The 18119-nt window shown below is 39.2% G+C and overlaps 1 protein-coding gene across 50 annotated transcripts in view; it reads right to left on the bottom strand.

Annotated features, from left to right (window-relative positions):
* The window catches only part of SYNRG (synergin gamma), a 334879-nt gene that overhangs the window by 50889 nt on the left and 265871 nt on the right, over nt 1-18119 (bottom strand). For 15 of the 50 annotated variants that reach the window (XR_013405828.1, XR_013405829.1, XR_013405826.1 and 12 more), the window contains exons 7-11: nt 10915-11148; nt 9876-9953; nt 5273-5469; nt 4105-4353; nt 2253-2386 (exon numbers count right to left, since the gene is read on the bottom strand). Coding sequence is in view for 46 of the 50 variants with exons in the window: in XM_015119443.3 (XP_014974929.3) it covers nt 2253-2386; nt 4105-4353; nt 5273-5469; nt 9876-9953; nt 10915-11148 (892 nt within the window). In the remaining 4 variants the exon portion in view is untranslated. 50 annotated transcript variants of the gene reach the window in all.

The raw sequence follows: 18119 nt of genomic DNA, 5'->3' as shown, positions 1-18119 counted from the left end.
AAAAAAACAAATAAAATAGTTTTATTCAAGGAAAGCATGGAAGTAGTCAACTCAGAGCTATATGTAAGAGGAATATCTGCAAAGTATTGTATATGAAAGTAAACTATTACATGGAGATAATGCCACACAAAATTGCTAATACCCCATATATCTCAGGTCTGGCCACCATCTTAAAACTTTCTACCCCCAAATTTTAATTTCATCTACAAACAGAGTTTTGCTCAGATAAATAAATCACCAATTTGATAAATCAGGTTTATAAGCCACATACTATAATACAGTCATCCAGCAAATCTTTATTAATTACATATGACGGGGCCAAGCACTACATATATAAACATGAATGATTGTCTTCAGATACTTACAGCCTAGTAAGGGAAACAGTCAGGAAAACCAGCAGTTACAATTAGGGCACAGATATTCATCAGGTACTATAGCAGTAGCAAAGGAGGGGCCCCTAACTCACCTTGGAGGTAGCAATTGGTTAGGAAAAACTTCCTATATTTAGCTGATTTCTGAAATGGAACTATAACTATAGGGAGATTAGGTAAGGGTATTTCAGACTGAAGCAAACAGAACGTATAAAGTTCGAAAGAGCACGGTCAGTTTGGAGTCATGCTGGCATGGCTGGAGTGTAAGTCATGGGAAATAGCAAGAGTTGAGAGCGGGCAGGAGTTAAGATCACACACTGTCACACAGAGCTGACAGAGTTAATGGTGGTAAAGAAGAGAGGACAGAGCCAAAGTAAATAGCATGCTTTTAATCTGGTGACTGAATATGGTGACATCATTCACCAAGGAAGGGAATAATGATTTAACACATTTTTATTTGGCTTTGAGTAGGAAAACAATGAATTTAATTTCATGCAGTGAATTTGAGATGCCTTGAGTCATTCAGATGGGAATGCTTAGATAGTAGTACTATATACAAATTTTGTTTGAAGGAAGAGATCTGGAGTAGAAATATAATTTATGTGTCTAGAAGGTTTAACTTGCTTGTGTTGGTGCAGCAGTCCTGGAAATACCAGCACTCTATGGTCTCATTCCTTATATGTTTCTTCTATATGTTACATACATGCATTTAATATATTTTTAAAATCAGGAGAATAGTCTCTTTTCCTAATTTGTAATTCTCTATAATGCCTGTCCCTTAGTTCTTGTTACAGTGTGTATGCGGCAAAGTGCTGACTAAGAGATAATTGGCTAAACGGGGAAGAAAGGAGCGAAACTGCATAAACAGGAACACAGGAGACACGGAATACGTATTCTGACAAAAACCAATTTGAAAAATAAAAACAAAGGAATTCCTATCGCTTACTCTGGTGTCTGATGTGTTCCACTTTGCAGAAATATCTAAATACTTTTTTAAAAATGCCGGCTTGGCATGGTGGCTCATGCCTGTAATCCTAGCACTTTGGAGGCCAAGTCGAGAGGCTCACTTGAGGTCAGGAGTTTGAGACCAGCCTGGCCAACATGGCGAAATGGTGAAACCCCATCTCTACCAAAAATACAAAAAAATTAGCTGGGTGTGGTGGTGGACACCTGTAATCCTGGCTACTAGGGAGACTGAGGCAGAAGAATCACTGTATCTTGGGAGGTGGAGGTTGCAGTGAGCGAAGATCACACCACTGCCCTCCAGCCTGGGTAACAGAGAAAGACTCCATCTCAAAAAAAAAAATAAAAAATGCTGACAACATACTGAATCAGTTACTGTACCCGAAGCTTAACGTGGCATGTAAAACCTTAGAGAAATGTTTATGCAGCTGTCTATGCAAACAACAGAAATCTGAAGGCTTAAAAGACACTAATGTCAATTATACAAGAAATGTGAAGAAATATGATTAGAGTTGTGAATTATGATTCTGTGGAAAAGTAACAGTACATAACACTACAAAAACATACAATTATGTGCTCCTGCCTAAAAAACTTTTCAACAGTTGAAGACCTTGCTTTAATACAGGAACATGAAGTCATCACTGCACAGGTGCTCTAGCTATAATAAAGGTTTGGCACAGGTAAAAAAGAATATTGCCAGGTAGGTGCGTACTTAGAGGAAACAGTAGGAGCTGAAGTTTAAGGTGGACAAAAGAGAGAAGTTTGGAGAGTAAAAGTATTAATACAGAAGGAATAATCACAGAAAGTAGTAGAGTAAGGAGTCTTAATTTTTAAATTTCTCACACCTAGCCTTCCTATTATGGATGTCTCTTTCTTAATGGTTAAATACAATGTTAAATATATTAAACTCTTTTCTACCTGTTTCCATGCTGGGAGTTACTTGCTTTTGAAGAAGCAGGCAACTCTTGGAAATCACTGAATGAGTCATCAAGGGATCCTGACTTAGAAGCATCTTGAAAATCCTGGAAGTCATCTTCTTCTGGCTTTACTACCTAGGTTTATAAAGGATATTTAAATAAATAGCACTGACTGACAAAATAAATACACAACAAATCTCCAACAGTCAATTTCAAAGACTGTCCTTAAAATTTCTCAGTTTAGATACATTAACTCAAGTGCTTAAGGCAGGAATACTGTTTTGTATTTTTAGATACTCTCTGGTCCAAATGGTAAAAAATTGGTTTAAATAGCTAATCTAGGCTGGGCGCAGTGGCTCACGTCTGTAATCCCAGCGCTTTGGGAGGCCGAGGTGGGCAGATCTCCTGAAGTCAGAAGTTCGAGACCAGTTTGGCTAACACGGCGAAACCCCATCTCTACTAAAAATACAAAAATTAGCTGGGCATGGTGGCATGTGTCTGTAGTCCCAATTACACGGGTGGCTGAGGCAGGAGACTCACTTGAACCCAGGAGGCGGAGGTTGCAGTGAGCCAAGATTGTGCCACTGCACACCAGCCCCGCTGGGCGACAGAGCAAGAGTCTGGCTGAAAACAAACAAACAAACAAAAAACTAATCTATACATTTTAAAAATAGCTGAATGACATTCATTGGGTTACTAAGTGCCTGCCATCTTTAAAAGACATATCTAGCTGGGTGTGGTGGTGGGTATCTGTAATCCCAGCTACTTGGCAGGCTAAGGCAGGAGAATGGCTTGAACCTGGGAGGCAGAGGTTACAGTGAGCCAAGATCACACCACTGCACTCCAGCCTGGGCAACACAGCAAGACTCTATCTCAAAAAAAAAAAAAAAAAAAATTAAAAAGGTCAAAATGCTTAAAAAAAAAAAAAAGACATATAGATACATCATGCATGTTTGCAAATTAAGTGACACAAGCTCATCATAACCAATCACATACATGTACAAAGAGTGGACACTGACTCCTAATCCCACACTCCAGAAGTATTGTTAACAGCTCATTTGTTTTAAAGAAAAATGAGATTACACTATATTGCTCTATACTCTTAACTATATAACAAAGATACATTTCCATGCAGTACATGTAGCTCTATCTTACTCAGTTTAAAGATTACCACCACTGTGTGAATGAACTGAAATTTATTTAACCTTTCTCCTCCTGTTGGATATTTAGCTATTTCCACTTTTTACTCTAACAAACAATATTACAACAAAAATTCTTACGTATCTTTGCTAATTTGAGTAACTATTTCTTAGGATAGATTTCTAATAATGTGACTGCTAGGAGAGAAGATACAGACATGCTGAGGCTTTTTTTTTTTTTTTAAACTGAGTCTCCTTCTGTTGCCATGCTGGAGTGCAATGGTGTGATCATAACCATAGCTTACTGCAGACTTGAACCCCTGGGATCAAGTGATCCTCCTGCCTCAGCCTCTGGAGTAGCTGGTACTATAGGTACACACCACCACGCCCAGCTTGACATGCAGAATTTTGATAACTATTGCCAAGCCTGCCTTTCAACAAGGCTGTACCAAGAAGCCTAGAGTGTATTAGTCACTTTTACCCTACTTTTTCAATGACATTAAATATTATATACTTCAAACATTTTTGCTAATCTGAGAAGTGAAAAACTAAAGTATTTTAATTTCAGGTTTAGCAGTTTTTCTGAAAGATACAACCTAAGAATTTAAATGTGCTCCCTATAATCCAGTAACCTACTCTATGTATCCCTGGAAAAAATGGTGCCCAGATTCACTTTCAGTGATTACTTGAAATATGCACAGCTTCTTCATTTACCTGATTTGCAGGGAAGGTTGGTATGAAACCACTAGAAGCCTGGGCTGCAGCTCCACCCACTGGTCCAACAAGGTTAATACCCATGACTGGCTGTCCAAGGCTGAGGGGCATGGAGCCCGCAGGGCCTGAAGGTATCACGGTTGGCTGACTCACCGGTGCAGGCAGAGTCACAGAAAAACCACTTAAAGTTGGAATAGGAGCTGCTGGGAACTGGTTTAAAGCATCAGGACTCATTGCAGGAACGCCCCTCTACAAATGATAGAAAGAAAATGGATTAGGGGGTTGTAAACCACATACGGTTGAAATCTGGCAGAGACCGAAAGGTAAAAATCTGTAGCCTTTGCATGTTTCCACTCCTACTCTCAAAACTCATGAATTTGATTTAAGAAAAAAAGTTACAAGGTCAATGCAAACCTAATACTTAACAAAGAAATGGCCAACACATATGAGTTCTGACATTTTCACTTTCTGACACATTTGGTTAATTCTATAGGTTAATTCTATATGATCTTTTAAATTTTATTTTAAATGACTTTGCAATAAAAGAAAAATTTTTACCAGACTGAGAATACTTTATATCTATGAAATTTTAGAGAAAACTTCAAAAGACAGAGTAATTTCACCTATTACTGACTAACTTTCAAGTTCAGAGAATGTTAATATATTAAAAGTCTTTAGGCCAGGCATGGTGGCTCACACCTGTAATCCCAGCACTTTGGGAGGCCGAGGCAGGTGGATCACTTGAGGTCAGGAGTTCGAGACCAGCCTGGCCAACATGGTGAAACCCCATCTCTACTAAAAATATAAAAATTAGTCAGGCATGGCGGCAGGTGCCTGTAATCCCAGCTACTTGGGAGGCTGAGGCAGGAGAATCACTTGAACCCGGGAGGTGGAAACTGCAGTAAGCTGAGATCGCACCACTGCACTCCAGCCTGGGCAATAGAGTGAGACTCAGTCTCAAAAACAAACCAAAACAAAAGGTCTTTAAACAAAGGAATAACTTGCTATTATGCACATCATATAAACTCTACATATTTGAAGTACTATATCCTGAAAATGATCTAAATTTTAATGTACAAGGAGTTACACAATGTAGTGAAAAAGATTTCATATCCTTGCAATTTATACTAATAAAGTTATTTGATCTAACTTAAGAAACATGGTTTACCTGTGTTACCGCTATCATGGCTAGAACAGTATAAAGTTCTTCTTTTGTAAGTTTGCCAGGTGTAGTTCGATTAGCTAAGGCCCATATCTGTCCAAGAGTTTCCCTGGGAAGCCCAGATGACATCAGAATGGGATACAGTTTGGCAGTATCTATTCCGGTTGGAGTCACTGTGGTTTCTAAGATTTTCTTATAGGCATCTATTAAAGGAAAGACCAGATTACAAATGGAAACACATTCCAAGTGATTCATTTTTGGGGGTGCCATTGTTGGTATACAAGAATAATCTTCAATCAAACTGCTTTAATAGAACCAAAGCCATGTCAGGGTTTAAACTGCTTTAAACATATTCCAGTGCGGCTGGGCATGGTGGCTCACGTCTATAATCTTTCAGCACTTGGGAGGCCAAGGCCAGCAGATCATCTGAGGTCAGGAGTTCGAGACCAGTCTGGCCAACATAGTGAAAGCCCATCTCTACTAAAAATACAAAAATTAGCCAGGCGTGGTGGCATGTGCCTGTAGGCCCAGCTACTCAGGAGGCTGAGGCAGGAGAATCACTTGAACCCCGAGACAAAGGTTGCAGTGAGCCAAGATTGCAACTCTGCACTCTGCACTTCAGCCTGGGAAACAGTGAGACTCCGTTTCAAAAAAAAAGAAAAAAAAAATTGAGATATTCAAGTGGAAATGTCCAGCAGACAATTAAGAGTCTGGAGCTTGGTACTAAAGATAAAGTTTAGGGCTAGAGGTAAGACAAAGTCTTATAATTCAGTAGAAGATTGTAACAAGACAGCATGCTTTGGATATTACAAGAGAAGCAGTAGAGTAATGATGGTGGAGAACAGTTTGAAAAGAGCAACAGGAAGTAAGAATTATACCAACATCACTCTCCTCCAGTAAATTAGAGGCTGTGAGAGAAAACACCATTGGAGAAGGTGCTATGGAAATACAACCTTTAAGGAAAGACCCAGTTTCTGTTAGGGTGAGGAAGCAGAACAAGTGTCTTAAAAAGGGGGTACGGTTGGTGAGTTTTTGATAATAACATGGGTTTTCCAAAGGACCAAGTGGGAAATGTTGTTAGAGACAGGGCTAAAATAAAGAATGCCAATATTGCATGGGACATACTTATACTAAAAAATTATTTGCTTTTTACCTGAAATTCAAATTTAACTGGGCATCCTGTATGGTTATTTACTAAATCTAGCAAGCTTAGTTAGGGAGATGAAAGTTAGTAGGGCTAAGGTGGACAGAGAAACTGTTTAAAACAAAAATTTTACATCTGGGATTATAAGTATGGATTACAGGTTAGTCGGCTCTCCATAAGAACACATATTTTTGGCCGGCTGTGGTGGCTCATGCCTGTAATCCCAGCACTTTGGGATGCCAAGGTGGGCGAGTCACTAGGTCAGGAGTTCGAGACCAGCCTAGCCAATATGGTGAAATCCCATCTCTACTAAAAATAAAAAAAAATTAGCCAGGTGTGGTGGTGTATGCCTGTAGCCCCAGGTACTCGGGAGGCTGAGGCAGGAGAATTGCTTGAACCCGGGAGGCAGAGGTTGCAGTGAGTCAAGATCGTGCCACTGCACTCCAGCCTGGGTGACAGAGACTCCATCTCAAAAAAAAAAAAAAAAAAAATACATGTTTTGACTAGAAAGTATATGTGCATGTATGTTTGGAAGGAAGAGGGAGAAAGTAATACAAACTGGCAGAAAATGGATAAAACTCCAAAACATACCAAGATCTAGATTTCGTTTGGCTTGAGGACAGAGAAGAAGAAAAGATACAAACTGTCTAATAGGCATTTGGAAGAAAAGCCATTATTTTTATGTACAGTTGAATTGTACATACGATTTTGGTAACAATCAGCCTTTTGTCATTATGAGTAGTATCAGAAAATGCATTTGAATGAAAACTATAAAACATTAATGCAAGAAATTGAAGGAGACATAAAAAAGTAGAGAAATATTCCATGTTCATGTTTTGGAAGAATCAATGTTGTTAAAATGTCCATAGTACCCAAAGCAATGGGTAGCACAGATTCAATGCAATCCCTATCAATACCAATTACATTCTTCACAGAAACAGAAAACATAATCCTAAAAGTTATATGGTACCACAAAGGACCCAGAATAGCCAAAGCCATTCTGAGCAAAAAGAACAAAACTGGAGGAATTACAGTACATTACTGTATATTACCTGACTTCAAATTATACCACAAAGCTATAGTAACCAAAACAACATAGTAATAACATAAAAACAGACACAGAGACCAATGGAACAGAATAGAGAACCCAGAAATAAATCCACACATCCACAGTGAACTCATTTTTCAGAAAGGTGCCAAGAATATACATTGGGAAGGGTCTCTTCAATAAATGGTGCTGGAAAAACTGGATATCCATATGCAGAATAAAACTAGACTCCATCCCACATCCAATACAAAACTCAAATCGAAATGAATTAAAGACTTTTAAATGTAAGACCAGAAACTACGAAACTACTAAAAGAAAACTTAGGGAAACTCTCCAGGACATTGATCTGGGCAAGATGTCTTGAGTAATAACCCAAAAATAACGGCAACCAAAGCAAAAATGGACAAATGGGATCACATCAAGTTAAAAAGCTTTTGCACTGCAAAGGAAACAATCAAAAAATGGACAACACATAGAACGGGAGAAAATATCTGTAAACCATCCATCTGACAGGGGATTAAAACCAAAATATATAAGAAGCTCAAACAACTCAATAGAAAAAAAAGCTAACAATCTGATTTTAAAATGGGCAAGACAACTGAACAGGCATTTCTCAAAAGAAGACATGCAAATGGCAAACAGGCTTATGTAAAGGGGCTCAACATAACTGATCATCAGAGAAATGTCAATCAAAACTACAATGAAATATCATCTCACCCCACTTAAAATGGCTTTTATCCAAAAGACAAGCAATAACGAATGCTGGTGAGGATGTGGAGAAAAGGGGACCCTCACACACTGTTGGTAGGAATGTAAATTAGTATAGCCACTATGGAGAACAGTATAAAGGTTTCTCCACAGTGGCTGTACTAATTTATAAGCCAAGATTCAAAAGCAACCTAAGTGTCCGTTGACAGACACTTTATCGAATGGATAAAGAAAATGTGGTACATATACACAGTGGAGCAAAATTGAGCCATAAAAAAATTGAGATCCTGTCATTTCCAACAACATGGTTGGAACTAGAGGACATTATATTAAGAGAAATAAGTCAAGCATAGAAAGACCAACTTCACATATTCTCATTTGTTTGTGGAAGCTAAACATTAAAACAACTGAACTCATGGAGACAGAGAATAGAATGATGGTTTCCAGAGGCTGAGAATGGTAGTGGGGAGGGGGGAATAATGGGGATGGTTAATAGGCATAAAAATATAGTTGGATAGGAGGAATAAGATCTAGAATTTGATAGCACTACAAGGTAGCTACAGTCAACAATAATTTGTGCAGCATACTCATTTGTGTCTAATCTTACTGATCAGATGTTTAAAATTATTTTGAATACTTCATTAAAATAATTATTTTAAGAAAAAAATAACAATTGGAACGTTCATAACACAAAGAAGTAATACATGCTTGAGGTAATGGATACCCTATCTACCCTGATGTGATTATTACATATTGCATGTCTGTATCAAAATATCTCATGTACTCCATAAAAATATACACTTATGTAGCCATAAAAATTAAAAATAAATTTTTTTTGGTTTAAAGAAGAAAATGCACTTTAAGGATTTTCTTTTCTTTTTTTTTTTCTTTTTGGCTCAGCAGTAAAAATATATGTAAAGAAAAAGTAGGCCGGGTGCAGTGGCTCACACTCGTAATCGCAGCACTTTGGGAGACCGAGGCAGGTAGATCACTTGAGCCCAGGAGTTTGAGACCAGCCTGAGCAACACGGTGAGAACCCGTCTCTACAAAAAAATACAAAAATTATCTGGGCGTAGTGGCACGCACCTGTAGTCCCAGCTACTAGAGAGGCTGAGGTGGGAGGATTGTCTGAGCCTGGGGAGGTCAAGGCTGCAGTGAGCCAAGATTGTGTCACTGCACTCCAGCCTGGGTGACATAGTAAGACCTTGTCTCAAAAAAAAAAAAAAAAAAAAAAGTAAACACTATCCTTCACATCTTCCAACGTGGAAAAAAAAGATCCCACATGGTCTTTTATTTCATATAGTATTACATGACAAATAAGTCATAGAAATAATATTTTTAAAAATATAAACTAAGAATTCAGAAAATGACATTAAATATTTTAGTAAAATTCTTGATGTTATTAATCGCTGAACTGAATATTTGATAATGTCCATTAAAGCATAATAAATCTATAAGAGCTTTTAGAAATTGAAGTATGATGGCTGATAAAACATTAACACAAAACTATTCTCCTTCATTTATATAGTTATTCCATACATGAGGCAGTCTTATGAAACACGACATTTATTTAATTTCTGTACTCTTTAAGAAAAAAAGAAAAGTCACAATTCCTCCTGCATATTTTGTAACTACGACAGTAAATATTTACAACTACATTTACAATCTTTATAGCAAAATATCCAGATGGGAATCCTGGGCTTTTTTACCTGGAACCAAACTCTCATTGTAAATCCAAGGAGGCATTCTGGGCTGAGCAGGATCCTGTGAGGGAAATACTCCCACACCTAGAAGATAAGAAACATCAATGTATACAGTGGTCCATGGAGAAGATGGTGAAATCACACTGAGTCATGGTTCTTTATAAACAGCATTGGCTGGAGACACTAAAAAAAGTCACCAATACAATTAAAATATTTGGTCCCCCCTGCCCCAGATTCAGAATAAAATATTTGGTTTCTAAGCAACTCTTGTACGTTAATTATGTCCTAAAGAGTAAATTATACAAAATCTAAAATGTATCAATTCAATATTCTAAATCATATAAGCCTTGCACCATTTAACATGTATTACAAATTAAGGAAAAAAATGATAGATGATAGTTTAAAATTATGTATCTAAAAATATTTAATTGTCCAAGCTTTACTTGCAGTTTTTACTAGTGCTTCTTTGCAAAGTTTCATTTTTTTTTTTTAATCTACATATGATACAGATGTTTTAAATATACAGGACTTTTGGGGGCTTTTTGTCCAGTGAAATATCCTCCCAAAAGTTTGCCTCCTAGGCTGCCCACATTCTAATTCATTTCTGAGGGTTGAATTTATAAAATTTAGATATTTTAGGCAGTGGTGCATATGATTTATTGTAGACAAAGCAAGATTATATTCTCATTGGTGACTTTTCCAGTTACATTTTAACTTTTCAACCTTTATGGAAGAAGAAAAAGTATAAATGGAAAAAAAGAGAGTTTTTATAAAATAAAAGGAAAGAAAATTTTAAATCAGAAATGATTCCAATTAAGAAAACCAGTTATCAAAATCATTTTAAAAAACGAGTAACAGTGTGTTGAAAGAATTCAGAGCAAAATCTTAGGGGTTAATTGGAGAAAGGAATGCATTAAATATATTTCAAGCAAAATTTCAATTAGCAAAATCAAGCAGCATTCATTTGAAGATTAATGCTTAAGGTGTTAGCATTTGAGCAACGTTTGGTTAAACAAGTTTTTTGCTGAATGTTTCACGAGCTCACCACTCTCTTCAATTGACAGGTTTTGATCTGAAGTCTTTTCTGCCTCTGCAGTGGTGGTACCACTTACACATCCATCTACAGCACCCCCGTTACTGGCCGTTACACTGGGATGGCTCTTACTGGAACCTGGGCCTAGGGCTTTGTGGCCAACTTCAGAAGTATTTAATTTAATTTGTTCCTGCCCAGATGTACTTATATCACAAGATACTAGGAACTTCTCCTCCAAGGAAGGGCCTAAACAAACAGCACGAAGGATTATTTATATATAACTGTATATGTGTACATGTCTAATCTTTTCAATCATCCATCTCCACCCCCATATTCTTTTTTTTTTTTTTTTTTTGAGACAGAGTCTTACTTTGTCGCCCAGGCTATAGTGTACTGGCACGATCTCAGCTCACTGCAACCTCTGCCTCCCAGGTTCAAGCGATTCTCCCGCCTCAGCCTACTGAGTAGCTAAGATTATAGGCGCCCACCACCAAGCCCAGCTAATTTTTGTATTTTTAGTAGAGACAGGGTTTCGTCATGTTGGCCAGGCTGGTCTCGAACTCCTGACCTCAGGTGACCTACCCACCTCAGCCTTCCAAAGTGCTGGGATTACAGACGTGAGCCACGGTGCCCAGCTCATCTCCATATTCTAAAGGGAGGCCCTGCCACATATAATGTAAACACTGTGGCTAGGCGCCGTGGCTCAAGCCTGCAATCCCAGCACTTTGGGAGGCCAAGGCAGGCAGATCACAAGGTCAGAAGTTCAAGACCAGCCTGACCAACATAGTGAAACCCCACCTCTACTAAAAATACAAAAAATTAGCCAGGCATGGTGGCAGGTGCCTGTAATCTCAGCTACTCGGGAGGCTGAGGCAGGAGAATCACTTGAACCCAGGAGGCGGAGGTTGCAGTGAGCTGAGATCAAGCCATTGCACTCCAGCCTGGGCGATACTGCAAGACTCTGTCTCAAAAAATAAAAAAATGTAAACGTTGAAATAATTCAATTATTGCACATTTGTATAGGACTTGAGAGACTATTAGAGATTTTAGAGAATGTAAACATAATTATCTACTGTGATTCTAAAGAATTCTATGAGACAGTAGGTGGAAGAGTATAGTGGAAGAAGGAGCACTACCTTTGAAATCTGACAACCTACATAAGATAACACTTTCACTAACTCCTAGGGAGGCCTCTGGCCAGTGACATCATCATCACCTCTTGGTCTGTTTTCACATCCATCAAATGAGAAAGTCTGGACTGAGTACATGTCTGCCAAGATCCCTCCCAGCACCCTGTCTCCAGCCAGGATGTGTAGCTGTCTCTACTCATTTTACAGATGACAAAATCTAAGGCACATCAAGGACAAACTGATAGTAAATGAACAACCCGGGCTTCTGCCCCCAAGTGCCCTGTCACTGAAGCTGAAAGAGTACTTTCTAAAGAAGCCTTTCCTAGCTCCTTATTCTTAAGAAAATGATATTGGTGAATCTCCCAAACAACAATCTTCCAGAAAAATCAGAAGATTTCTTTTAAAGTTATAAGGCAGTTTAAAGTGCTCCTACTTGAGGAGCAAAACTTTTAAATCACCTTTCCGGAATGTGAAGACCCCAGAACTTAAAAATCTAGAACACTTGTTTGTTGAATTTCAACAGCAGTCATACATTCATGTACATGTTTATTTGCCAACATCACTGGATTATTCTACTTATATAACATAAATAAGTTATCCCAGGATATCTTAAGAATATTTTCATTAATAATGCTAAGAGTTACCTGCTTTTGGTACACTGTGTGAGGCTGAAGCAGTAGAGAAGTAAGGAATTTGCCCAGGGACACCATGTAAGGCAAAAGGCACTGGACTCTGACCTGGAGGGAGAGGCTGTGTCCCAGCCTTCTGTGTATGCAACTGGACAAGTGGGGTGGAGGGGTGGAAAGACTGAAAGGGCTGGGACGTGGAAGAAGGCCCACATGGGGGAACTTCAACAGGTCCCTGCATAAAGTCACTGAATTCTTCTTCATCAAGAAAGGCAGGTGATGGGGAGACAGTTTTAGTAGAATGAGATGATGTGGGGCAATCTGCAAAATGGAAAATGGCAATGAAACACACAAAAATGGAAACCAACAGAGAAAAAGGAATTAAGATGTAGTACAATTGCAAAAGAATATATTGAAACATAAACAGGGAGGTGAACAAGAAATAACAAGTAACAATAGTCAAATGGAATTATATGATGCATGTAAAATACTTTGATGTCTATACACAATATTATGTCTTTCTAAAGGGGAATTTTAATAGCTATTTTGCATGTGGTTCAAAAAAGGCAAAACTAAAAATGTATGTATCTATTGATTTATTTCACAGACAGGACCTAGGCCAGAGTGCTGTGGCATGCTCACAGCTCATAATCATAGCAGCCTCAAACTCTTGGGCTCAAGCGATCCTCCAGCCTCAGCCTCCTGAGTAGCTAGGAATATAGGTACATGCCAGCATACCCAGCTAATTCTTCCTTTCTTTTTTTTTCATAGAGATGGTGTCTCACTATGTTGCCCACGCTGGTCTCGAGCTCCTGGCCTTGACAGTCTTTCTTTCTTTCATTAGATTAATAATTTTTCCCCTGAGACCATTGATGCTTTACATCAAAGTGACGATTATTTTTGAAGTCAAAATGATCTGTTTATCTAGATAATATTATCTCAAACCAATACACATCAGATGTAAGAAAACCTACCTATATAGTGCTGAATACATTTTGGACAGATATATACCATGATGACTAAATTTCATTATTTATTAAGAAATTCAGTAAGAAATAATGCACAATACAAACCTGTAATTTTTGAAATATCATGCTTGATCCACACACTTGCATAGATCATATTTCAGTAAAGTTACCATATGAGGAATAAAAATTACAAAAGAACTTGTTTTTTTTTTTGAGATAGAATCTCTCTGTGATGCCCAGGCTAGAGTGCAATGGCATGAGCTCAGCTCACTGCAACCTCTGCTTTGTTCCCCAGGTTCCAAAGATTTTTCTGCCTCAGCCTCTTGAGTAGCTGGGACTACAGGTACGCACCACCATGCCCAGTTAATTTGTGTGTGTGTGTGTGTGTGTGTGTGTGATGGAATCTTGCTCTGTCACCCAGACTGTTGCTCTGTCGCCCAGACTGGAGTGCAATGGCGTGATCTTGGCTCATGACAACCTCCGCCTCCTGGGTTCAAGCAATTCTTCTGCCTCAGCCTCCCAAGTAGCAACCACCATGCCCGGCTAATTTTTGTATTTTCAGTAGAGATGGGGTTTCACCATATTGGCCAGGTTGGTCTCGAACTCCTGACCTTGTGATCTGCCCGCCTCCACCACCCAAAGTGCTGGGATTACAGGTGTGAGCCACCACACCCAGCCCAATTTTTGTATTTTTAGTAGAGACAGGGATTTCACCGTACTGGCCAGGCTGGTCTTGAACTCCTGACCTAAGGTCAGCCACCCACCTTGGCCTCCCAAAGCACTGGGATTACAGGCTGAGCCACCATGCCTGGCCAAGACAAGAATATTAAACACATTATTAAGGTGATATTTTCTTGTGAAAAGCATCAACATTAGGATATATAAAGTGCTGAATCAAACAATAACAGTCAATTTAAGAAAGTAAACCCTGCCTGAAGACTACGACTACCTTTAAAAGATTTTTGGCACTAAATGATACAAATGTCACTGTGGCTTTTTATTATTAAATGTAAAATTCACTTATGTAATGAACCTGCTCGACTGGGGCTACATTTAACATGAAGCTCTTTAACAATACTATTTTATTGTTGCATCTTTACATGTATTATTGTTACTACTACTATTATTATTATTATATGAGACTGGGTCTCCCTCTGTCAACCAGGCTAGAGTACAGTGGCATGATCTCAGCTCACTGCAACCTCTGCCTCCCAGGTTCAAGCCATTCTCGTGCCTCAGCCTCGCAAGTAGCTGGGACTATAGGCGCCCACCACCACGCCCGGCTAATTTTTGTATTTTTAGTAGAGACAGGGTTTCACCATATTGGCCAGGCTGGTCTCGAACTCCTGAATTCACATGATCTGCCTGCCTTGGTCTCCCAAAGTTTTGGGATTACAGATGTGAGCCACCACGTCTCACCTTCTTTGTTTTGTTTCTGTTTTTGTTTTTCTGAGATGGAGTCTAGCTCTGTCACCCAGGCTGGAGTGCAGTGGCACAATCTCAGCTCACTGCAGCCTCTGCCTCCCAGGTTCAAGCAATTCTTCTGCCTCAGCCTCCCAAGTAGCTGGATTACAGGTGTGCACCACCACGCCTGGCCCCAGATTTTTTTTTTTTTTTTTTTTGAGACAGAGTCTCGCTCTGTTGCCCAGGCTAGAGTGCAACGGCGTGATCTCCGCTCACAGCAACCTCCACCTCCTGGGTTCTACCTCAGCCTCCTGAATATCAGCTGGGATTACAGGCATATGCCACCACATCTGGCTAATTTTGTATTTTTAGTAGAGATGGAGTTTCTCCAGACTGGTCAGGCTGGTCTCGAACTCCTGACCTCAGGTGATCTGTCCACCTCGGCCTCCCAAAGTGCTGGGATTACAGGTGTGAGCCACTGCGCCCAGCCTCCCCACATTTTAAATTACTTTGAATTGCTTTAATATGACTAAAGTCTATTGTCACAATAAGTAGTCTTTTTTTCTTCACTGACTTGAAGCTTAGGAGTAGTCTTTTTTTTTAAGAAATGGCTCTCATTTGAAAAATGGAGACCCTGCATACTTCTTTCCTCTCTCTAGGATCAATGAAACAAAACCTGGATGCACTGAAAGTTCTAAGAAGATGCAAAATATGCAAAATTATTGCCTTAATTAAGTTTGTTTTAAAAAGAAAAAGCCCTCCCACATTATATTCCAAGTCTCCCAACAATTAGGTTCTCAATTTGGGTTCCCAGCTACTTAAAATATTTTTTAAATGGACCCTGACTATTTACTTGGGATATACTATAATGACCAAACCAACGTTTCTTTGCATTTGGCTAGAATGTGTGAATTCTATGTGGAATATATTTTGGCCCATACCAACTCTAGCAGCTAATGTGTATGATTAAAAAGAAGTATAAAAGTTATATGATGGGCCAGGCACAGTTGCTCACACCTGTAATCCTAGCACTTTGGAAAGCTAAAGCAGGTGGACTGCTTGAGCCCAGGAGTTTGAGACCAGCCTGGGCAACATGGTGAAATCTCGTCTCTACAAAAAATACAAAAATTAGCTAGGTGTGGTGGTGTGCATCTGTGGTCCCAGTTACTCGTGAGGTTGAAGTGGGAGGATTGTCTGAGCCTGGGAAGTCATGGCTGCAGTGAGCTGTGATCATGTCCCTGCACTCCAGCCTGGGCAATAGAGTGAGACCCTGTCTCAAAAAAAAAAATTTATATGATCAATATAGTTTGTATATTCAGTATTCAGCATTTTAGATAAACAATCTATAAAGAGAAATTTAAAAGGTGCCTTTGGTGGTAGAATGGCTGGACACTCTTTTTATAAATACTTTACGACTAGGTTTTTGGTTTTTTGTTTTTTTCAGATGGAGTCTCACTCTGTCGTCCAGGCTGGAGTGCAGTGGCGCAGTCTTGACTCACTGCAGCCTCTATCTCCCAGGTTCAAGCTATTCTCCTGCCTCAGCCTACCAAGTGACTGGGATTATAGGCATGTGCCACCATGCCCAATTAATTTTTTGTATTTTTAGTAGAGATGGGGTTTCACCATGTTGGCCAGGCTGGTCTTGAACTCCTGACTGCCTTTCTCTCCTTTTCCTAACCTCCAGCCTAGGTCCAGTTTTAGTATTAACTTCCAATATATATTCTTGAATTACTCCTTGACTAGCTTATTCAACTTATAATTTTCATTTTTAGGTATATTTTTCCTTTCTAATCTCAGCCTGATTGCTAATATCTGTTTTCTTTTCAATCTTGTATATTTTATTTTGGGGCATACTTTTGGAATGGGAATCTTAAGTGAAATTAACAGAACAGAGTAAAAGTTGTCCCGGAAAATCAAGAACTGGTTACTATGCCTGTGATTATTCCTTCTTGATATCAACCATGAAAGGTACTATAATACAAGAGTTCAAGATAAAATTTATCAATGTAACATTTTCCAGCAGAAGGTAGTACTTTCTTGGCTGCCTAAATGATTTATGAAAACTGTTCACCTATTAGGTACATTTTCTTGAAATCAGCTGATAAAATGTCAAAACTTTGAATTTTTGCAATGGAGTCTTGCTCTGACGCCCAAGCTGGAGTGGGCAGTGGCATGATCTCGGCTCATTGTAACCTCCGCCTCCCGGGTTCAAGTGATTCTCCTGCCTCAGCTTCCCGAGTAGCTGGGAATACAGGCACGCACCACCATGCCCAGATAATTTTTTTTTTTTTTTTTTTTGAGACGGAGTCTCACTTTGTCGCCCAGGCTGGAGTGCATTGGCCGGACCTCAGCTCACTGCAAGCTCCGCCTCCCGGGTTTATGCCATTCTCCTGCCTCCGCCTCCCGAGTAGCTGGGACTACAGGCACCCGCCACCTCGCCCGGCTAGTTTTTTGTATTTTTTAGTAGAGATGGGGTTTCACCATGTTAGCCAGGATGGTCTCGATCTCCTGACCCCGTGATCCGCCCATCTCGGCCTCCCAAAGTGCTGGGATTACAGGCTTGAGCCACCGTGCCTGGCCTATTTTTGTATTTTTAGTAGAGACAGGGTTTCACCATGTTGGCCAGGCTGGTCTTAAACTCCTGACCTCAAGTGATCCCACCCACCTCAGTCTCCCAAAGTGCTGGGATTACACGCATGAGCCACAGCGCCCGACTTGAAATGTTGAATTTTTAAAAACAATGTGGTAACAATTATGCAAATACAAGACTCATTTGAACTGCCAAATGTTCAAAAGAACAACCAAACGCCACCCCCCAATCCCTTTACCCTGCTTTCTGAAACAGGTACATTTCTTTTTGCTTACCTGACAATAAATGATGATAAAAATTACAAAGAAATGCATTAGAGAAACTAAAATTTCAAGAAGAGCATTATTACACCCATGATTTTTAGAAACGAGTCATTTTAAGAATTTATAAGTTTAATCACATTAAGTAATGAAATCAGAACTAGTTCATAAAATTACTGTAAAACAATGAGAATTAAATGGTAAACTCATTTATTACATTTGCTCTGATTGAATAGATT

Source organism: Macaca mulatta, chromosome 16 (genome assembly GCF_049350105.2).
Source record: "Macaca mulatta isolate MMU2019108-1 chromosome 16, T2T-MMU8v2.0, whole genome shotgun sequence".
Taxonomy (NCBI): Eukaryota; Metazoa; Chordata; class Mammalia; order Primates; family Cercopithecidae; genus Macaca; species Macaca mulatta.
Note: the sequence above shows the minus strand (reverse complement) of the source record. Positions and strands in the feature narration are given on the sequence as shown.